Below are 23,757 nucleotides of genomic sequence, written 5' to 3'. Positions count from 1 at the left end.
TGATGGAAAAATACAGGGGCATCTGCTATAGCTTCATAAAAAAGGGGGGAAGAAAATACCAGTTAACAAGAATTCTGAGAGAGTGAACAAACCTTTTTTGTTTCAGCTAGTTCAGCTTCCAAATATTTGATTTTCCCAGGAGACAACTCAGCTTCCTCGCCAGCAGAGATGGCTTCTAGAGGCTTACCAATCTTGTGAACCACTTCTTCCAGCTTTGCCACCCTCTCAGTTACCTCTGTGCTGCTCTCGGGTGAATGATTAGATTCACAAGGCTTGGCTGGGGCAACTGCATGCGATGAGCCTCCACTTCCATGTAATTTATCTTCAAAGGTTACCAGCTTTCTTCCCATGAAAACGAAGAAATAGCCCGCATAAGTAAATATGCTCATCAGAATGACTAATACTGCCGAAAGTAGCACATTGTAGATCCTTTGCAGAGAGTCCAAAGCAACTGTTTGCAGATAGCACAAGCAATTCTGAATGAGCATTAAAATGAAAAGCACTCCTTAAAATGCGCTTCTAAGGTATGAAATAGAGAAGAAATTATATCAACTTTCTAGCATGTGAAATTGGATGGAAATTTTCACAGCTTCATTGCTATTGAACTGTTTGAACATCATCCTCTATTGCAAAACCAGCAAGGGAGCTTGTGTTATGTAGTTGCTCAAAATGCATGCTTTTTTAGCATTTCTATAGCCTGCTGAAGAAGTCATTCATTAACATAAAGCCAAGCATGCCCTCTACAGAAAGTGTGCACCATAGTGAACCAAATGAATACTCTAAACTTTCTGGTTCAAGCTTAATATTGACATCAGAAATGTGAGCATCAACTGTGGTTGAAGTCTGTCAGTATCAATCTCACAAAGAAGCTTGGCTCCGGATTTTATGTCTGTGAGTTGTTCATACTGAATTGGTATTAGTAGTTCAATGCGAAAAGGCAACTCAAAAACATTCTAGATATGCTATCAAGTTCCACATGCAGAATACATTTCAGATTGGCAAAAGCAGTTGCTATGTGTTTAGAAGTCTGCATAGAATGTAATATGGAAAGCAAGACTTGTACTTATAGATAACACCTAAGGTACCAATCTACCTGCATGTCTACATGTTCCCATGATGAGCTTGTGCATGTAGTTATGCATGTACATCTGTCCATGTGTAAAGGAATGCAGACGACCTTTTTTCAAAATCACTTGAAAATATCCATCGTTCGCTTTGGGTAAAAGCTTTGAGTTTATGATATCCACATGCTACATGAAATAATACAATGGCTTTGAGTTTACGATAACATACTTTGTTTGCTTTGGGTAAAAGCTTTGAGTTTATGATATCCACATACTTTGTTTGCTTCTTGAATAGGAATGAATAAAAAACCAACACAAACCACATGCTAACTGAGCTCATGAAAACAGAATATGGCATTGTTCACGTTTGTCAGAAGCAGCTAGCTAACTGTGAAAGACCTGTTAGAAGAGATACAACTAACTGCAAACCAACTCATTGGGATATGCATTTTATCTCCATGAAAATATATTTCAGTATCTATTTCTTCCAAAGGTCATTTCAATACCTTTCGCAAAAGGAACATGTGGAACAGACTCAATGTTTCTCCCTTCTTTTGAATTCGCACCTCTAACAACAGATGGCGAGATGTCAGTTGCAGTGGTAGTGTTGTTAGAAATTTTGCCTTCAAAATGTGCATCTATATTTTTGTCAATCACTGGATCATTGTCTATAATTTGACAACCATTGTCTGCATTCAGAGAATGTATTGGCAGGTCCTGAACAGCAGATAATAAAGCAGTACCATTGATAAATAATTCAGCACAAAGTAGCTATTAACTTTCTAAATGTTGCTGGACAGCATTGTTCACCTCTCTTGGTAAATCATTCATGCTAGCAGTGGTGGTGGTGCTTGCTGATGTGCTTGTAGCCATCGTTTCTTCATCTACAGGAACAATGCCATGTTCCTGAAAACTTTAAAAATGCAGACATCAGGCTGACTTCCAGCAATTGAAACAAACCACACATTTGGGTGCTGCAATCAATCTTGCACACTCAGCGCCAACAGGTTAGATTGAATGTACTTTTTCGGCCACCTAATGTATGTAGAACCCTATCTTAGTACTAATGAAGGACACTCATGCCTCCTTTCAAACAGCAAAATTGCTCCAAAGCAGTGTCAGTTAAGAAAACTCAGGGTGAGAACTTCAATCTCTCATTCCAATGTGATTTCTTGCAAACTTGTTGGAATTGATAAATGTGCAATTTGGTAAAAAATGTTACATTGTGCTAAAACAAGGAGCCGAGCCCTATTATCCCAGCAAGTAATTTTTTTGTTGCATTTTTTGTCTTCATCTTGAGAAACGGAATTCTATAATCTATTAAGAACATCTCAGCAACAAAAGTCCAACTAAAATACAATATAGTAAAGATCTCTAATTCTATTGCCTTCTGATTTGGTTAAGGTAGTGTTTTCCCACATGTTCTTTTAAGAGATAGTTGGGCTGCACATACCAGAACAGCTACTTTGGGGGTACGCAAAACTTTAGAATCAATATGAGAAGGAGAAGAGAGGCACCTCCACAAGGGGAAATGAGGAAGCGGGAAGAGGGAAGAGGGAAGAGGAGGATGGGTGGGTGCGTGGGTGTGGGTGGGTGATGATGATGGGATGTGTGTTGGGGTGTGGTGCTGTGTATCAATAGTTGGCCTATCAGATGACAATATGGGTCTAAACACAAATGCTCCTCAACACCTGCCATGCATAGCTTTACATCGATAGAGATTGAGAGATTCATAGATAGATGGGGAGCCATAGGCTCTCTACTAATAGACACCGTCATTCAAATCTTTTTAACATGTTAATGGCATGGTGGTAACACTTGATTCACATGAAGGCCTGAAAAGGCATCTGGATGCTTAATGCTTTGATGATGAGAAGGGGTAGGTGGTGAATTTGTGTGAGACTTTGGTGATGAACTTTGATACTTGCTACATGGGAGATCTGGTGCTTTCAAGCACACTTCCATGAGCCAACAACCAAGCTATGACTCATTGAGGCATTAACCTTGCATATACCCTCTTAGGAGATTGTACCTTGGCCCAAGTGAGTGGACAGCACTAGAAGTCTTAATGTTTTCTAGGCTGATATGGAACAATGCATACTTCGACACTGCATTATCTGCACACAATTTAGAGTAACAGCTGTGGTGATGGATGCTATTTGCTAGATGGTCTCAGACCTATACCTATAAAGACACTGGCCTATGCTCTGAAGACTTGCCAGGTGGGACCTAAAGGAGTACGTAGCACTAAGTGAGCCCACAGCCCTATAGGAGATCAGCCAACTAGCCCAAAGTGCCCCTAACAAGAAACTCTAACCCTAAGCAGTCAACCCACCTAACTCTCATGGCTCACACAAGGGATGACAAGAATTAAAACCCTTGTAACTCAAATAGGAGCCTGAAATAGAGGAATACGGAAAGCTGCTGTCCAGAAGTTCATGCCTTCCTGAAAAGAAAATGCTTGCCCACTGGCCAACTCCCACAATATGATCTTCTCAACCAGCATGGAGAGCTTGAAGCTGAACAGCTACAACAGAACCTCCAGCCAATAGTGACATAATTCCCTGCTCTCACATCCCTTGGCAACCAGGACATGCAAAGGTACCTGCTAGAATCAGGATGACCAGTCATCATGTTGCACCTCCACAAGATTGGCCTATCAATCTTGGGATCTACCTTAGCATCAGACAACTTGTTACTAACCCAGGACTATGAAGACTGGCCAAGCTATCGGATGATGGATCACTTGGTGAGAAGGTCTCTAGCAAAGGGGTTTCTATCTATAATGGGCAGATGAATAAGTAGGGCCCAACAAGTCATTGAAGAGATAGACAAATTATAGATAACTTGAATAGGCAAACCCTATCAGCAACTATGGATGAATTGTCCAGGATACATTCCCTTGCATGGGCTATGTGCTGCACAAGGTACTCAGCAATTTGTCTCGTATATTCACTTATTGGACCTCTTTTAATTTCTATTCATAGACACCTTAATCAAAAAGGGGGACAAAGGTATTCACCTTGGACCTGGATGTCTGGAAACATTGTCGAAATGATTGGTCCTGCATTCTCCCCATGCTTTGTGCACTCATGCATACTACTCATAAGAGAGATTGTTGATCTTTAACTTCATGCATTGTCTTTCAGATGTGGACACACTTAACTCATGATGTCTCAGTCACCTTCACCCACAGGTAACTCACTTTGACAATCATGGATCAAGGAAGGACAATGCTTCTTCTCCCTCTTCTTGTTCATCATTCCTAGGAAGGATGACCAACATAGAGTCCCTAGAATATATCAACAGAAAGTATCAATCTTCAAGGTCTAACTCTCCTTGTTCCCATATTCCCTTCTTCATAAGATGCATATCAGTCATGGCAATCAGCAAGGAAGGTTGGCCACCTCTCAGTTGGGGGAGAACAAACATCTTGGTAACAGCTGGTAATCCAAAATCTTCATCTCAGACAAGGCTATATATATATAGTGATTCAAATGTTAGAATTGGCCAATTATGGGCAGTGCCCAATGTTTTAGCATGTGGTGTGGACACAACTAAGTTAATAAGTTGTGTAACTTCTTCTAGAGTTAGTTGAACTCCGATTACGTTAGGGATAGGCAGGGTGGTTTTGTACATTTGGCATGATATGTTCAATATGTGAATATGTGTGGCTTAGTAGGTACACAAAAATTTTAAGAATAAAATACATTCTTTTGTACGTTCATTTGAAAAATACATATAAAATTATATATAAAATCGGCCTACACATATGTAAACTATGCAACTTAAAGTTAGATCATGGAAAGCACAAAGTTTCCATGGATTTGAGTTTAGACAACAATTGAAAGGCCATATACAAGTCGAAACTTAAAATTAGAGTCAAGTAAACCATTACATGTTCGGTTGAGTGAGAGAAAAAGATACAAAATGGCAATTGCTATGGTAGATGTTGTAGCCTATCACTCAATGCTCATAAAAAGACCAAATAACAAATACTAAATAGCCCATCACTCATGAGGACTGCCGTCAAGCCCATATACTTTGGAAGGTGGAGAGTTTCCCTCACTAGAAGAGGCCTCAGACCCCTCACTAAAGTCCCCATCATTGATAACGTTCCCATCATCATTATGTCAGAGTGCAGCGATGCAGAAGCATAGGACAAAGACTGAGAGAGAATGAAAACAGAGAGGAGAGAGAGAGAGAAAAGGAGAGTGTAAACGCAGAAAATCTGCGGTGTAGTATGTTGTATAAGAGTGCAGAAATACACAAGGGGGCAGAGGAAATATCTGCGTATGTATCCGACTTGATGACCTCGATCTCTGTCAGCCCGAGCAGAGTCTGTCTCAGCCAACAGATCTCAAGATCAGAATCTGAAAATAATGAATGCTGGAGTGTGCCACAAACCGGCTATAAATAACCGAAAAATAGGAAATAACTGCAGCAGGTCGGCTGCATTAAATGCAGCCGCTGCAGTAAAAACCGTCCGACTGCAGGTGCTAACGTGGCACCTGTTGACATGGCACTGCCGTCCTCACTGTCTAGGAAATGACTCGCTAACACCCCCTCTCAGATCCTAGACGGGCCAAAAGACTGAGGGATCTGGAATGCTGCCGAAGAAGAGCCTAGGGAAACACCTTCGTAAACAAATCTACAAGATTATCCTCCGTCTTGCAATACTCCACATCAATGGTCCCATCCAGAAGCTTCTCCCGAATGAAGTGATACTGGATCTCAATGTGCTTCGTCCGGGCATGGAATACAGGATTTCGTACCAAGACAATCTAACTCTCATTGTCGCACCACAGAAGAGTAGGACGAGTCTAGGGGCAGCCAAGATCCTCCAACAATCTCCGAAGCCACACAACCTCACATGTGGTGGAAGATATAGCCCGATACTCCGCCTCAGTAGAAGAAAGGGCTACTGTGGGCTGCTTCTTGCTACTCCAAGAGATAACACTTGTACCCAAGATAAAACAGTAGCCTGTAGTAGACCGTCAGTGGTCCACATTGCCAACCCAATCCGAGTCACTCCAACTTGCAAGAACCAGATCTAAAGCATCTGTACCTGCGGGATAAGAAATCCGTAAGTCAAAGGTCCCCCTCAAATATTGAAGTATCCGTAGGGCAGCCTGCCAATGCACCTGTTTGGGTTCAGTAATGAACCCTGCCAAAAGACCCACAGCAAAACAAAGATCAACACAAGTGTTGAGAAGCCAAATCAAGGATCCAATCAACTGACAATAGCGTGATGCATCCATCACTGGAGAATAGGAGTATGAAGTGGCCTTCCAATTCGGATCCATAGGAGTAGTAATGGGCCGACAAGTCTCCCATCTCAAAAGTCACCAAGAGCTACTGAATGTATCTCTACTAAGAGATGAAAACCCCCCTCTAAGACTGATAGATCTCGTGACCCAAGAAGAAATGAAGAAGCCCCAAATCCGTCATCTCGAATGCCTGATGTAAAGTTGTCTTGGTCTCTCGAACCTTCTGTGCATGATCCCCTGTCAAAATCAAATCATCAACATATAACACAAACACCACACAACCAACCTCTGCAGTGTGCATATAAAGCTGCGGATCGGCCTTGACGCGCCGATATCCCAACTTCAACTGAAGAAACGAGTCAATCTTCTCGTTCTATGCACACAGAGCCTGCTTGAGGCCATACAAGGCCTTCTTCAACCTATAAACTTTCCCATCGGAGGATCCAAAGCCAAGAGGCTGCTCAACATAGATCTCCTTCTGTAAGTCACCATTCAAAAAGGCCGACTTCACATCCAATTGATAGACAGGCCATCTCCTATGGCCAACCAAGGCAAGGACAGCTCGAATAGTCGCCATACGAGCAGTGGGGGAATCAATGCCTGGGTGCTGAGCAAATCCTTTAGCAACAAGGCAAGCCTTGTGCTTGTCCAAAGAACCATCGCTAAGATACTTGGTCTTGAAGACCCACTTGACATCAATCACCTTCTTGTGAGAGGGATGAGGCACAAGAGACTGAGTTCCATTCCTCTCAATAGCCTCCAACTCGGCTTCCATGGCCTTCCGCCAATGATCAGATTGCAAAGCCTTCTTCACTAAAGTGGGCTCTTGATCTTGCATAACACGGGTCAGCAAACAATAGTTGGAGCAAACAAGCTCCGAAGAATGTGTCTGGTTCCTCCGTGACCTCCGCAGTCCATCCTGCGGTTTCCACTCCTCACGGACCCCCTCGATCCTTGAATCTCGAAGTGTGTCACGGGCCCAACGAGGAGGAGGACGAACCTCTCCCCGTCGCTCTCCATCTGCTGAAGACTCGCGAACATCCACCGGCAGAAGCTCCATGGGGGTTGCCGGTGGAAGAGAAGACTCTGAATCAGAAGAAGAATCTCCATCAAGAGGCTCTGGCTCCAAAGGAACTGTCTCGGAAGCCCAACTCTCCCTTGGATCTCCAAGAACGGGGTGCTCCTCACCCCCCTCTATGGCCGGAACTTCCACAAACCGCACATCTCAGCTCGTGTAGACATCTCGCTTGACAGGATCAAACAAACGATAACCTTGGAACTAGGAGCTATAGCCAACAAAAACCTGTCGTCGGAAAGCCGCCTCGAACTTATCACGTTGCGTCTTCGGAATGTGCGCATAAGCGTCACACCCAAAGATCCTGAAATAAGAGACATCAGGCTTAGTCCCGAAGTAAGCCTTAAAAGGTGTCATCCTGTCAACGGCCGAAGTGGGAGATCGATTAAGGATGTGAACTGTGGTAGCCACTGCCTCAGCCCATAGAAACTGAGATGTCTATTGGTACTCCATCATGGTGCGTGCCATCTCGATCACACTCCGGTTCTTTCGCTCCAAAATGCCATTCTCTTGGGAAGTGTTGGTGTTAGCAAATTCCTGGTGAATGCCCCTATCTGCACAAAAACAAGCAAAACTCATTAGACATAAATTCATCTCCCTTGTTTGAACGCAAGGTCTTCAATCACGGTCCAAAGCAGTTCTCCTCAAAGAGAAGCCAATCCTTGAAGTGAGAAAAAGCCTCCAACTTCAAAGTCAAGAAATAGGCCCAAGTCATCCTGCTATAGTCATCTACGATCAACATGAAGTACAAGCTCCCCTTCAGGGACTCGGTCCTCATCAGGCCACAAAGATCCGTAGATACAAGCTCCATGGGTAAAGTAGACCGCCTAGAAGCTTTGCTGGGAATCGCATCCCGATGCAATTTTCCGCGAATGCAAGAGACACATGGCTGATGGCTCACCACTATGTCCAGCAATCCTCGAACAAACAACCCTCGCGACACCTTCTGAAGGTACTCGTAGTTCAGGTGGCCAAACCGAGCATGCCATAGCTCGAACTGTGTCTAAGAAGTAAGAAGAAGAGAAGTAAGAGCTGAAGAAGACTTCAATTTGTAGACGCCATTCTCCTCATATCCTACAAAGAGAACCTTTCTTGATCCACGAGCAAGGACTCGAACAATATCACTGTCAAACTCCACCAAGAGACCAAGAGCACAAATCTTATGGACCGAAAGTAAATGATACCCCAAACCTAGCACATGCAACACCTCAAAGGTGTGGGTACTACCACAACCATCTGATTTAGGCTGCATCTCACCCCGTGCAACAATAGACATAGAAGAGTTGTCTCTAATGAGAATTTGCCCACGCGAAGGTCACAAATGGACAACACCAACGGAAGGAGTCGTGCCGTGAGGCACCACTGTCCACAATTCACTCTCAAGTCTAGGGAGCTGTCATCGCAGCATCAGAAGTCTTCGGTGTAGAGTCCTCAATGACTGCTAAGTGTAGAAAAGCAGCTAATGAGGGTACAGCCACCGCTCCAAAATCCTTCGTATCGTTCTTCTCGGTGTCCTTCTTGTCTTTGTCAGGGCAATCCTTCTTCCAATGACCGGTCTTTCCACAAATATGGCAAGTCGATTCCTTCTCCTTGTCCTTCTTGGATTTATTGTCCTCCTCCTTCTTCTTTTGGTCCTTCCCCTTCTTCCGAGAGGCTTGACCAACCAATGCCTCCAATTTGGAAGCATTCTGTCCCTTCAATTGTTCCTCCTAGTCCAAGACCATAGGAACCAACTCTTCCAACCGAAGAGTCGACTCCCGCCCTGATGCAATAAGAGCAGAATAAAAAGTACCGAATCGTGGCGGCAACTAGGATAGTAAAGTGATCGCCATGTCTTCAGAGGAAATAAGCTTCCCCGCATTTTGAACCTGCATCTAAAGCTGTCGAAGCTTGTTGATGTGTTCCCGAAGCAAAGAAGACTTATTCACGGACAAAGTCCGCATCTGCACCTCCAAAGAAACCCTCTTTATCAGGGTCATCCGGTTGTACATTTGATCAAGCTCCAGGCGTACCTCACGAGCCACCGTCAAGTGCTCGATGTGAGCTATCACGGCTGTGGTGCAAGACAGAAACAGAAAATATCGAATCCTGGCATTCAGTTTGTCCCAATGAGACTAAGCCTTGGTCAACTCCACACGAGCATTGAAAGAGAGTTTAGACTCATCCCTCACCAAGAGCCTGTTAATCTCCTCCATCACCAATTCTGCTAAATCATAAGACTCCAAAATGGCCAACATCATCACCCCCCAGATACGGTAACTGTCACCATCAAGCTTTTGATCCGATGGAAGAGTTGGTGGCACCTTCCTGTCCATGATCGCCTGGAACTCCAAATCAGTCTCTGTAGACATGTTAACCTGCAATACCTGCACAAACGCAAAATCAGCCCCCTCTGACTGTGAAAACACAGCCTTCTAGGGCTGGTTCCTCCCCTGCCCAAACCTTCTTCACACGCCTAAGGCGATGAAAAGGTAAAATCTGCAATGGAAGGCCTCAAACACAGCCTTCCTTCCCTTCGAATAGCAATAACTTGCAGCAAATTCACTGATTAGACTCCTTTCCTGCACTCCCACGCTCGCTTCAGCCTTGATCTGATACGCAACCCTCCCACTCGCCCTCGACCCCTGAAAACGCAGCCTTGTGTCACACTGAAATCTCCTCTTCAGATAGGTTCAACCCTTAGTCAGTCCATCTTCACCGATCTAATACCATGTCAGAGTGCAGCGATGCGGAAGCGTAGGACAAAGACTGAGAGAGAGTGAACACAAAGAGGGGAGAGAAAGAGAGAGAGAGAGAGAGAGAGAGAAGGAGACAGTGTAAACGCAGAAAATATACGATGTAGTATGTTGTATAAGAGTGCAGAAATACACAAGGGGACAGAGGAAATATCTACGTATGTATCCAATTTGATGACCTCGATCTCCGTCAGCCTGAGCCAACTATCTTTGCCAACAGATCTCAAGATCAGAATCTGAAAATAATGAATGCTGGAGTGTGCCACAAACCCGCTATACATAGCCGAAAAATAGGAAATAACAGCAGCAGGTCGGCTGCATTAAATGCAGCCAACTGCTGTAAAAACTGTCCGACTGCACATGCGCCTTCAAAAAACAAGCAAAGCTATCACACACTTTACTAGGATAAGTGCCTAAGGATAATGTAAGTGTGTGTGTACCAATCATATGGGGAATATGTGAAGAGAAAAATAATAATAATAAATAATAATAATAATGATGGTAAGCTTAGCAACACAAGCAAAGCAAGTAAGCATGCATGGAGAAACCAAAGCAGAGAACTACCATGTGCAATGCCATGAATATGGTGGATCTAGAGTCGATCACTCATGAAAAACCGAAAAGAGATAAATGTGCACATATGCATGTTTGCGTGAATACATAGAAACATGAAACGGGAAACAAGAACGGGAAACGGGGACGGGGATGGGAACGGGAACAGGAACGGGAACGCTAAACCTAGGGAACGGGGACGTGGAAATGGGAACGGCATTTAAAAATTTAAAATTCATGAAAAAAATTTGATATTTCACTTGTAATCCATGTGGACTCTGGAGTGTTAAAACTTAAAACCAAGGTATATAATCCACAAGGACAAATCATTTTAAGTTTTAACTTTAAGATATCATGCATTATTCTAAAACTACTCATCAAAAATTGAATTGCAACTTACAAGGCTCAAGAGGTAAGCTATTCAATTATAAATAATAAAATCCATAATGCATATGCCAAAAAGGATAAAACAATGAACAATGAACTAAACTTTAAAGTCTAAGCTAAAAGAACATGCCTATGGTACCATTGCCAAAAAACTTAAAAGATTACAAATATGAAATTGAAGTCTAATCTTTGAAAGAACATGCTCATTGCCCCAAAAAAGACTACAAATATAAAGTCTAATCTCTAGACTAAAGGGAAACGCCGCATGCCAAAATAGCCCAAAGGGCAACTGGAAGATTGCAAGACTCAAGTACAAATATAATATCTGCATGGCACAACTGTCAACAGCCCAAGTGTCACACTTTCATCAATGATCATAATATCATATATAATGTAAATGTGTCATGTATCATGAGACACATGATAAGTAAACTAAATCAAAGATCATGATCATGATCTGAGGCTGCTCTAGCCACTCCTGAAGTGCCAGCCTCATCATCATGTGTACCATGAATTGCTGCATCTCCCTCAACATCAGCATGTGTCTCCTCTTATTGCTACATCTCCCACTCTGTGAATGGATTGGGCTTTGTTGTCATACGGTTACATAACGTCCTCAAATTAGCACTAACGAATACTAGATCGTTTGCTCTCTCCGCACCAAGACGGTTCCTCTTCTTTGAAGCAATGTGAGCGTATGTACTCCACAATCGCTCCAAACAAGAGGAGCTAACTGACTGACTCAAAATACGGATGGCTAGTTGCTGCAACTCAGGACCATCCGAACCATAGTCCTCCCACCACAAAGCTGCCCCAATCTTACAGCGATCTTCCTGTGCATCCCCACAACCAAAAGAACCCCGAAAGGTCCTATAACATGAAAGCTGATCTCCGATCTTTCGTCTAGTGCCATGATCAGGTACTAGACGAGACAATATAAGTCTCCATGCATCCATAGCCTCAGTGTTATTCTCCTGACCCTTGCCCTGGAACTCAGGATCCACAACAAATGCAGCTGCATGCATGGGTGAGCTATAGGAGTTCCACCTCGTCACGACTAAATGGCATATCTCCTCATGCGCCTCATCATTTGGTGCCAACTCCTGCAACTTTTCATTCAGCCTATCCATAGCCTTATATACCTTGCCAATGCAAGGTTGCATAGCATCCATAACCCTCAATAAATGTACAATAGGTGATACCATAGCATCTATCCGCTTTACATCATCCCAAAAAGTGGAGTTATTTGCTTTCTCCAAGCATAAGATACCTATAGGAGTATCCGCCAATGTTGATGAGGTAAACTCATCACTAAGAAATAACTGCCTCAAGGCACCACTGCATTCTCTTAACCTGCCTAGCATCAAGAAGTTAAAGGCAAATCTAGTATCAAAGTATTTTAAAAGTGTCTTCTTCGACCGCAAAGATAAGTAATGGCGAAGAAACTGGTGATTCAAAACAAAGCTAACCATTTGAGCTCCTTGCTTTATGACAGGTGCAATCAGCCATACAATATGAAACTGTGATATGCAGATAATATCTCTGAATAATAGCACCTGCTGCCCTATTTGCAAGCTCTCCATCTACAACAAATCCCACAACATGCTCTGGACCAATAAGCTCAACACCTATAACCCACTCTGCTGCAAGTACATCTGCTGACTTTCGTATCCCCGATGCATCATGTGAAGATATGAAATACATTTCCCCACGAGAATAAGCAACCATACCATGAATGGATCGCTTGCGTATATCACTCCAACCATCAGCAATCAAGGAAACTCCATTTTTAGCCCACATCTCTTTCTAGTCACTGTTGCTTGCTCAACAATGCGCTTTTCCTTGTCGAGAAAAGTGGTGCGTAAGGTCTCTGATGATGGAGGTACATACGAAGGGCCATACTCACCAATCTTCTTGCACATCAATTTAAAATACTCTGACCTGGCTGCACGAAATTGAATGTGGTCATGATAAAAAAAGCGTACCACTGATGTATCCACCTCTTCCTTCTTCTTGGAATCCCAACTAGCATCAAGTGTGCTTTGTCTACGTGCAACATGTAGCGTTGTTGATGCCATAGCCGATGCAATGCCTGCAGTAGGTATGGAGGTAGCACTTCCTGATACTGACCCTGCTCTAGATACATCTGATAGGGATGGTGTCGCAAAAGTTGCAGGGTCAACTGCAAAACGTCGTAGTCTAGATGCAAGATAAGCTTGTTGACCTACTACACGATCACGAAGCTCCCTTTGCTTCTCCAAGGTCACATTCGGACAAAACTCTACCTCTGAATTTGGTTCATGTAGGAGATGAGCTCGAAACTGGTTATGCATAAATATTAAAATGGAACAAGTGGCAATTGGTATTCCATATTCTAATATTTAAGTAGCTTTGAAAAATTAAAATCAATAAAAATTTGAAATATAAATGCTCGACTCAATGGATTACCTTATTTGCTCCACTAGTTCGCTTGCATGGGCAAAGCTTGCAAGTCCATGGTCGAGATCCTCCACCACTCAAAGGGCGTTCAGCATTTGCTTCTTCCCACCATAACCAATCATCGAACCTTCTTCCTCAACCACCAACCCAATGAGCGGGGCGGGAAGATGAAGCCATTTATGATTTCAGGCTGAAAATTGAAGGCTCAAGAGTCGAGATAAGGAAAAATTGAAGGCTGAAAATTGAAGGCTTGAGAGAAGGGAGAAGGCTCAAGAGTCAAGAGAGAAGGGAAAAGGAGAGAAGGGAGAAGAAGAAGAAAAGAGGAGAACTTGGAACTTGGAAAAGAACTTAGAAGGAAGACTCAAGAGAAGAGGAGAAGAAGGAAGAGAAGGGAGAAGGTTCAAGGAAGAAGGAAGAAGAGAAGGGAGAAATGAAGAGAAGGTAGAAGGAAGAAGAGAAGCAAGAGAAGGAAGAGAAAGAAGAAGGAGAAAGAGAAGGAAGAGGTTGGAGGTGGGAGGAGAAAGAAGAGAAAGAAGAAGAAGGAAGAGAAGGAAGAGAAGAAAGAAGAAAAAGGAAGAGAAAGAAGGCAGTTGGGACTGGCACAGGCTGCAACGCAGCACGGAACGGGGGGGGCGCAGGCGATCTGGAGCGGGAGCAGGACGCGGTTGCAGATCGTCCAGGTGGGATCAGCGGCCGGCCGGCCGCAGGTAAGTGTTGCCACGTGGCGTTCCCTATCTGAAACGGGGCAGGGAACATTCCATCAATTCAAAATGCGGTCCACGACAGATACGTGCCGGGGACGGCGATTCCACGTGCCGGGGAGCCGTTCCGGCCATTTCCTGTCACTATGCATGAATAGAACGCCAATGCATGGGGTAATGCAAAGGGGTATGCAAGATTTCATGCTCGTAAAGAATGCGATGCAATGATGCCACTAGACAATGCCCTCGCAAGGGAATTCTTCACTTGTCCCAGTGCCCTTTTACAATCATGTCATCCTAACAATGCAGATGAAGTTACAAATGTCCTTAAGTACAATACAAAGAATAAATGTCTAAAATGAATAAAGTGAAACTTGAAGCATCATCACTATCACTGATCAAGAGAAGAAACCATCCCCTCTCAAATTGGAGAAAAAAGCAAAAGGGAAGCATCCCCTTCCTGTTAATCTAAAGAAGTAGAGGAGGGTGGGAACCTAAGCCAATACGAGGTAGGATCAGTCGATTAACCGCTTTGGTCAAAATATCTATAAAATTGTCACTTGAAGGCGCAAACTCTAGGCGAATAGTATCTAGCTCAACCTGCTCTCTAGTGAAGTGGAAGTAGACTCCCACATGCCACATCTAAGGTGTGACCGTCGGGTTGCTCACAAGGACAATGGTTCTCTGGTTGTTGTAGTAGATAATTGTAGAAGAAACACAAGAAAACTGAAGCACAATCAGCAAGCTCCTTAGATAGATGGCCTCAGTAATATCATCAAAGAGAGCCCTATACTCAACCTCCGCCATGAAAGCCGCCATCGTCTCTACTTACGGCTTGACCAAGAAATGGGAGCCAGGCCCAAGGAAAAGAGGTAAACACCATGGGAACGCCAGGTGTCAAGACCTCCCACCCAATCAGAATCGATGTAACCCTAGAAGCATAAACCATGTCCATAAGTTAGTTCATAATGAAAAGTACACCGCAAATATCCCAACACATGAAGACAAGCAATCCAATGTGATATCCTAGGTGCTAACAAATACTAACTAAGTACACTAACTGAGTATGCTAAATCTGGCCTAGTATAAATTAATCAAAGAGACTTCCCTACAACAAATCAATAACTATGTGCATCGAAGGGCTGACCTAGTGTATCCTTCGACAAATGGACAATGGGATCAAGAGGTATGGCCACAGGCCTTGTCTGATCCATGCAATACTATTCCACCAGGCAGCTGAAGGGCGTACTTCTACTATGAGACAAAAATACGTCCCCCAAAACGAACTACCTCCATTCCCAAGAAATAAGATAATAGACCGAGGTCAATCATCTCAAAGGTAGCACAAAGCTTGGCCTTAGCGCACATATAGAGATTTGGATCATAGGGGGTAGAATGGTATCCATGAGTCTGTAAGAACTCATCCATCCTCTGAAACCAAGATCTCGTAGCTTACTTTAGCCCATAAAGAGCTTTCCACAAACGGAACACCTTATCCAAACGATCTACAGAAGGAAACCCAGGTGGCTACTCCATATAGAATTCCTCCAAATAACCATTCAAAAAGGCGCTCTTAACATTCATCTAGTATAACGGCCAACCGCGGTGAGCGGCAAGCACAACTAGCAAACGGAAAGATGTCATTCGAGTAGTGGGTATAAAGGTCTCCTCATAATCAATACCTCGATTCTAACCAAAACCTTGTACTACAAAGTAAGCTTTGTATTTGTCTACAGTCCCATCAACCTTTAGCTTGGTCCTAAAAATCCACTTCATTCAGATTACCTTCTTGTAACTAGGATGATCCACCAAGGTCCAAGTCTCATTCTCGTCAATACTATCCGATTCCCTCTCCATGGCCTCATGCCACAGAGGGTGTTGGAGAGCCTTCTGCCAACTATCCAACTCACAAAGTGCAATGTAATTAGCCATAAATCCTGAAGCATATGAAGCCTTAAGGGCAAGCCAAGCAGATCTTCTATGGTCCTCTGGAGAGCAATATGGTGAAAGGATCTCCAAATCCTGCATAGTTTGGTACTAGTGAGATAAAGGGTCTCGCAAAGGGAGCCTAGGAGCGGAAGAATATGCATGAAGGTTAGGAGCGAGCAGTAGACCCAGCCTAGAAGGCATGATATTTGATGATGTGGGCTAAGGAAGGCCTTAGAATCCGGTGCATAAAACTACACTATGTCCCTCTCATCAAAGACGACATCCCTCCTAACGATCACCTTGTTAGCCTAAGAATCAAACAAACGATAGGCTTTCGCTTTAGAAGAATAAACCACAAAGATCAACAGATTAGCTTAGGGAGTAAGCTTTCATATCTTATCGTTAGATGTGTGCATGTATACACAACTCTCAAAGACTAAAGTGGAAAACAACAGGCCTCTGGCCAAAGAATGTCTCACAGGGAGTTCATTGAGGGACTGTTGCAATCGGGCATCAGTTGAAGATGTACAATGCAATGCTAACAGCCTCAACCCATAAACGATCGGGAAGCTCTACTGCAAACAGCATAAAGTGTGTCATGCTCAAAACTGTCCAATTCCTATGCTCTATGACTCCATTCTGGGAAGAGGAGTTGGTAGAGGTGAGCTGATGAGAAATGCCATGCTCCTATAGAAACTCAAAAAACTTGTGGGAGATAAACTCACCGCCACTATCACTCCTCATGGTACCTACACGACATCCACTCTGGTTATAAACCAATAGCACCCAAGCACTGAAGTAGGTGAAAGCATTAGACTTCTTCTTGAGAAAGTACACCCGCATATATAATGAGAAATCATTCACTATCAAAAGAAGTAAAGCACGCTACTTAAGGCGACAATGGGCGTCGTGCCGCCACAAAGATCAAGGTGAATCAATCTCAATGGAGTCTCGACTCTATGAGTGGACTACTGTGGAAATGAGGTACGGTGCTACTTACCTAGCTAGCATGCTTTACAGACCTCTTGAGATAGCTTCAGGTGGGGAATGCCATCAACCATCTAGCGACGCGACAACTCATAAAGAGAGTTGTATTCAAGATGTCCTAAGTGGTAATGCCAAAGACGCTTAGTGCTCGAAGGCTCTCGTGCAATGGCTAGATCCTAGAAGCAATGGAACTCCGAGTTCTCGGCTGTCGGTATGGTAAGAAAGTATGTCTTGTAATAGAGGCCATTAGGTTGTGCCTTACTGCAAGCAACAACTAAACCAGTCTTGGCATCAATGACTTGAACTACAATCGATGTAAATAAGACTGCTCACCCCAACCGATAAAGCTACTAAATAGACAATAAGTTCACTCCAAGTTGGGGGACATGATAAACACCATCCAGTGTAGCGCAATCCTAGCCCTCATTGGTGGCAAAACTAATGTGATCACAAGCTTGGATCTTGACTGAGGAGTTGTACCCTACTCTGACTCTCCTAGCTGCAAGATGTCTAGTGAGAAAAATGTCATCTATAGGGGTCATGTGATGAGTAGCTCCACTGTTCACAATCCAAGTGACTGTCTTCTCGAATGACAGCTCGCAGATATGGACGAGACTCATAACTAATGCCTCTAAAGAGACGATGTGGACCTCTGCATACTAATTAGATAAGCCCTCTGGCGTTGAGAACGTTGTTGACTATGATGTCTGACCGATGGCAATGTAAGACTGAGCTTTCCACCACCCCTCAAATTGGTTGCCACTACCCTATTTCCCTTGTCGCTGGGGTACGAGGGTCTGAGACTTGGATTTTGGTTATGTGCCTCTTGCCTTTGATCAACACTCATCATCAAAAAGGCTAGCCTTCTCACAATGTTAATAATATTTATACTTCCTAGGTTACATTTTGCGACCCTCGTTTAAGAGAGGATTGGTTGTTCCCTTAGGTCTCACTAAATGAGATCTGAGTGGAATTTTGAGGTTTCTTACCCTTCCCTTGCTGCCCTTCTAAGAAGTACCAACAAGAGCCCTCACTACAGGAGATGCCCCATAAAACTAATTGAGCAGCCTAGCATAACGCAAAAGCTCACACTCAAATTCATAGAATGTGCGCATAGTGGACTGCAAGATGACCTGCTGCACCAAGTTTAAGTATTTCCTTAGCAACCTGTTTAGGAACAACGTTGGTAGGTGAATTGGGCAGTCGGCCTCTAACAACCCCCAAGACAACACCACAAGATAAAGACCGAGTATCTCACCTCAACAAAACCCACGAGATAGCACCACTGAACGCATGATCCAAAATTCGTAAACACTCACTCCCCACTGAGACTTCAACTCAACAACGTAAGTAGTTCAAACCTTCAAGATCCGAATTTACCATTTTTAGAGAGAATCTGATGCTGAAACAACCATGGCATAGACTCTGACAACATGAGCTTTCAGATGATTCACACAACTCCTATTTTTAGGGATGGCAACCCCACGCAATAAACTACCCCACAAAGCATGGTTGCATCAATCAGTGTAAAACCAGTTGTAGATCCTTTCTATTTTTCTTTTCTCAGAGCACACATAAATACAATCCAAATACACAAGTAACCAAAGCTTCATATGGCAAATTTTCATGTCAATTCAACGGCTACAAGCATTTCACTGTTATAGACATTCCATTACTGCATAAAAGCAGAGCTTGCACTGATATAGCAATGGAAAATCATGATTACTTTCGTGGGAAACCGAGTTGGTGACATAGATACTGCTAAATTCACATGTTTCCTCATAGAGCACAGAAATTGCCTCAAAGAGCATTACACAAAACAATTCATAACTTTCTAACCAGACCTCGGATCGCCGAGCTTTAAAAAGGAAAGTTGTAGCTCTCTTTCCCATCTATAACTCTTCAGAACAACTCAAAGTCAAATTCCTTGATCTGCTGCCCTGAAACAGCTCTGCACAGTTTGCAGTCCTAAATTCCTGCATGCTCTATATAGTAAACACAACTCTGTTCCGAAAGCACAAACTTGCAAATGGGAAGACGCATTCGACTTCAAATTGTCATTTCAACATACCAACAAATACATCTCAACATATCTTACATTGATGAAGAGTTGCGGAAGCTTCAAACTTTATGAACTCTGATCCATCATTTCCTCGGCTGCAAATCCTTTCAAATTTCCACTAACTCGAACCCGTGCATTCAACACTTGCTCATAATACATGTTCCGTGCCTCATACCCAGTTTCATATGTAGAGGCCCTTTGCTTCTATTCTTCTCTGCTGACGGGAAGCCTCATGCAACAACTAACAGACATCACTCTCGTCATGAAGAAAAACAGCCCTCTACTGTCATTCACTCATATCCATACACCAAAACTGATCTGCAAACTCTCAGCCCCACAAAGTAGTAGAAGAAAACAAGACAAAAGGAAGACTCTTATTACCATCATCTGAGAACTCGCATCAGCCCATTGACTTCAGCAACCCTGCCATCATGCTCCATGGCTCCAATTACTTCAGCTTCACGTTCTCTTTCTTCTAACAATTTATTCTTCTTCGTCTGAGCTTCAGATTTCTCCCTTCTTTAGCCTGTAAGATTCTTCTTCTTCTTCTTCTTCTTCTTCTTCTCTCTCTCTCTCTCTCTCTCTCTCTCTCTCTCTCTCTCTCTCTCTCTCTCTCTCATTTGTTGTGTTGTGTCGAACACTTCTCTTCTCTTTTTCCCCAAAAAAACTACTCACGTTTTTGCTTTTTTCCTTAATTTTTCAAGTTGCCCCTTGCTTTCCCTTAATTGTTAGATGGCAAACATGCCCATTGCCACGTAAAATTCCACTCAGAGACTCAAAATTGGAAGCAAGAACACATTTTCTTCTCTTCCTGCATGAAGCACGTGTCTCAAAACTGAAATATCTCAACCACGTGTCGAACATGCATGATACCACTAGGGATTTCCATTTATCAATCCGTCTCCCGCTACGGGTAAGTGTTAGAAAGACAAAAAAAATGATATTTGCATGTGTTACCCCACTTGACTTCACGCAACATCATATCCCTGGTCGCTCATTTTCACTCACCAACGTGACCTAGTCATCAAGGGACTCAGGAGCCCCCGTCATAGAGAACTCAACGAGAAGTTGTGAGATCATTCTTATCATTAATGGTAAAAATCTCGAGCTCATGGTCAAGATTAAAGCGATAGGTCGTATCCCGAGCCGCATAGCAATCAGTCAAGTGTGCCCAACGCTCTGATGCTAAGTCAAAATAGTGAAGCTGAGAATGAAACTCAGGCAGTAAGCCTGCATCAGCTCAACTATAGTGAAGGCATTTTAGGCCTTCCATGAACGGAAAACCTCGTATGGAACAAGTCCAGGATCAGATTAGGATTCCAACCCCTGCACAAAATCCCATAAGTTCTGGATGTCTAAGACATGCCGCATCAAATTAGACCAAGTGTTGTAGTTAGACCCGTTGAAACAAGTCTTGTCATTGAATGAGTTCTTGGCAAAGGAGTTAGAACAATGGTGATAAGTGTGATGTGGTGGAGGATAAAGAGGGGGATAAGAAGTAGGGTAGGCACAAATAGACTGTCGACATCCAATGAGTGCCGATTGCTGCAAAGACACTGAAACAAGAGTGTTTCCATAAGGTACCGAAGGTGGAGATGGAGGCATTGGGATACGATAGCCCTATCTAAGAGTCGGCTAGGGTACATCAGAATGACTAAAGGTCCACTAGGTAAAGCCATAGAGGCAAACTGTAGTACCAAATGATTCACACTAGAAGAATGCCTTAGAGAGGGAAAACTCGAAAGTGTGTGTGTGGAAGAATGAGCTCCCATCACGAGCACACCATCAAATAGGACTAAAAAAAAATCCTAAAAGTTGTGCCTAATGGAGGATCCCCCGATGTGGTGTGTGGTGGAAACATAGGTACACTTAATGGAGGCTGAAAAGAATATGCAACGAAAGATAAGGAAGGAATGGGTGGAATCCCAAATGGATTTGTGATAGGTATAGATGTGGGAAACATCATGGGTTCTTTTTGTCCATTAAAAGCAACAAAATGAGATGTAGCTACTCCAGTATGACTATGAGAAACAAAATTATTTGAAGAAAAAGTAAGAAAAGGGATACAAGTTCTTGCTTCTTTTTCTTACCTTGTTTGAAGTTTTCAAAGAAACATCTATCTTCCTCATTACTTCCAAACCCAAATATGTTATGTATTATCCCTTCTTCAAGAGGATCTCCCCAACCATAAGGTATAGAAGAATCAAAAACAAGATTGTGCATACCTGGCATTGGAGCAAAGAAGTAAGATGGAAGTGGTGTGTAATCCGTGTCAATTTCCACTTGATGATGGCCAGTCTGAAGTGGAGATTCGGTCGTACCTACATGGTCGATGAGATCGTACTCCACAACAGAAATCTCGTATGGTCGATAGACTCCATGGTAGTCTGAAGTTTCTCCACCCATGCCACATCTAGCAAGGGCAAGCTGGGAGATCCGCTCCTGCTCCTTTCTTGACATGCTTGGCTATGGAATCTAGAGCGGTGTGTCGGTGTTCGAAGTCATCTAAACCTTCTATTGTTCTTGGTTCTGCAGATGAGCTCTCTAATCAAGTCCAAGGTTTCTCAAAAAGAACTTGGCTATAATACCATGTGTGATGAGAGGCTCTAAATACAAAAACACAATACCAATCGTACAACAAAGCATGAACTAATAACATAGAACACAATTAGAGTTAGGGTAACTCAAAGACAACGAACACAAAGAATAATGAAGTGAATAACTGCCAAATATACAACACTCATGCAGCAAACACATTATGCAGTGAGTGAATACTATACTACAAAATCTTGTATCTCAAAGATTAGGGCAAGAAGTGAGCTAGAGAGAGTGTCGTACTCCAAACGGATCCCGAAACATAGCAAGGCAGCCCTTGGATGTCGAAGACTAGCAAATGCAGCAGTGTAAGTGTTGGATCTGATGCAAACGGTAGAGAGAGGACAGAATATGCAGTAAATGCAGAGTGAGGAGAGAAAAAACAACAAAATGCAGCCTGTGAGGGCTGGGTGGCAGCTTGAGGATAGAGAAAACAGCTGATTGCAGCCAGCAGAGGCCGGCGGCAGCCTACAAAAGGTGGCAATAGCTGAGGAGAGAGAAAATCTGATCAGTGATATCTCCAACTGCAAAACGCAAGTACGATGATGAAGTGGCAGGCACGTGGCAGCAGAAAACAACTCAGCAGTAGTCACCTGGCTAAGATCAGCTTCGAATAGCATGTAGAAGGCTGGAAACAGGCACTAGGTTGATGTAGACAGCAATGGCCAGCTTGGACCACAATGTCCTCCATGTCAAGGGTGTGGGCAACAAGCTGAAAGACTTGAAAGGTACAAAAACGAGATAGGAAGAGTGAAGGGCAGACTCCCTACTTATAGAAAGTTTGGGAGCCCCCACTTAACTCTCTCAAACCACGCCCCATTTTCAGGTTTTAAGTAAAATAAGCCTAAAATAGGCATAAAATAAGTTCTTTTGGGGTTGTTTAAGTGGCTAATGACATTTCTTAGTTCAACAACTACAACAACTGTATGTACAATAGAGGAAATTCTTGAGCCTCGCCTCACATAGGTCCTGATGGGTGGTGCAACCATGGTCCTAGTGTTCTCAACTCGAGCAACAACTAGACGCCCCTCCCGGATGTATAAGACTCGATGATCAATCTCCTCCAACTCCATGTAGATTAGGAAGATGTGAGGGAAAGGGAGAGGAAGAGGGAGAGAGAGTAGGGTGCTTGAAGAAGATTGAAGAAGATGAGCAAACTACAAACCGATTTGTGTGGTAAGATATGGGGGAGGGGGACCGCCCTTTTATAAGGGCTGAGCCTTGAGGTGAGGGAGAAGAGAAGAGGAAGTATGATTCATGGAGGAGGGAGGAGTATGAAAGAAAAAGTGAAACCGGCATGTTCACTGGAAAGGGCGGTAGTGTACAACCAAAATACATAAATGCTTTCACCCAATTTACAGTCGTCCACTTTACCTGAACTTAAAGACACAGAATCAAGAAGAAATACAGGAAGCTAGAATACTCCTGTTGTGACATAGACACCCTGTTGACCCCTAAGTTAGGCGCCCCTTGCGGTATTTCTTTATTTTTAAAAAGAGGGAAAATACAATGGGCTGTCTTTCACCAATTCTGGGTGAAATTTGGCAGCATAACAATATAATTACTGACCCAAAACAAGCTGACCAGGAGGGAAAACTCTGCCCAAGTCTGAAACTTCTGGTTGGAGTGCAGAATTGACCATTTCAGCCTGCTGTAATTACTGGTTCAGACCTGTTCTGAGACCTGTTTTCAGCTTATATTGTTCCCTGTACTATTCAGCCCACTGTAATTACTGGTTCAGACCTGTTCTAAAACCTATTTTCAGCTTGTACTGTTCCCTGCACTGTCCTGCATCATCTGGGCCAAGTGCCCCTTGATTCTGACATCAATTGGGCTCTGAAATAACCTCTAAACAGTCCAGAATCAGTTCTGATTTAGTGCTGTTTCAGACACTTGCTTGGTGAGGTTACCACCCTCACCTATTCCTGCTTGTGGGCAGCAAACAACTGCTCCTGTTCCTG

The 23,757-nt window shown here is 43.4% G+C and overlaps 1 protein-coding gene across 3 annotated transcripts in view; it reads right to left on the bottom strand.

The window, feature by feature from the left end:
* The window catches only part of LOC148030106 (uncharacterized), a 78,691-nt gene that overhangs the window by 5,573 nt on the left and 49,361 nt on the right, over positions 1 to 23,757 (bottom strand). For all 3 annotated transcript variants that reach the window (XR_015692132.1, XR_015692131.1, XM_087686367.1), the window contains exons 10-12: positions 1,875 to 1,970; positions 1,571 to 1,781; positions 93 to 451 (exon numbers count right to left, since the gene is read on the bottom strand). Coding sequence is in view for 1 of the 3 variants with exons in the window: in XM_087686367.1 (XP_087542493.1) it covers positions 93 to 451; positions 1,571 to 1,781; positions 1,875 to 1,970 (666 nt within the window). In the remaining 2 variants the exon portion in view is untranslated. The remainder of the gene's footprint in view (positions 1 to 92; positions 452 to 1,570; positions 1,782 to 1,874; positions 1,971 to 23,757) is intronic.

This window comes from Lygodium microphyllum, chromosome 10, assembly GCF_053477565.2.
Source record: "Lygodium microphyllum isolate KBCC chromosome 10, Lygodium_microphyllum_v1.1.10, whole genome shotgun sequence".
Taxonomy (NCBI): domain Eukaryota; kingdom Viridiplantae; phylum Streptophyta; class Polypodiopsida; order Schizaeales; family Lygodiaceae; genus Lygodium; species Lygodium microphyllum.
This window is presented reverse-complemented; position numbering and strand designations above follow the sequence as displayed.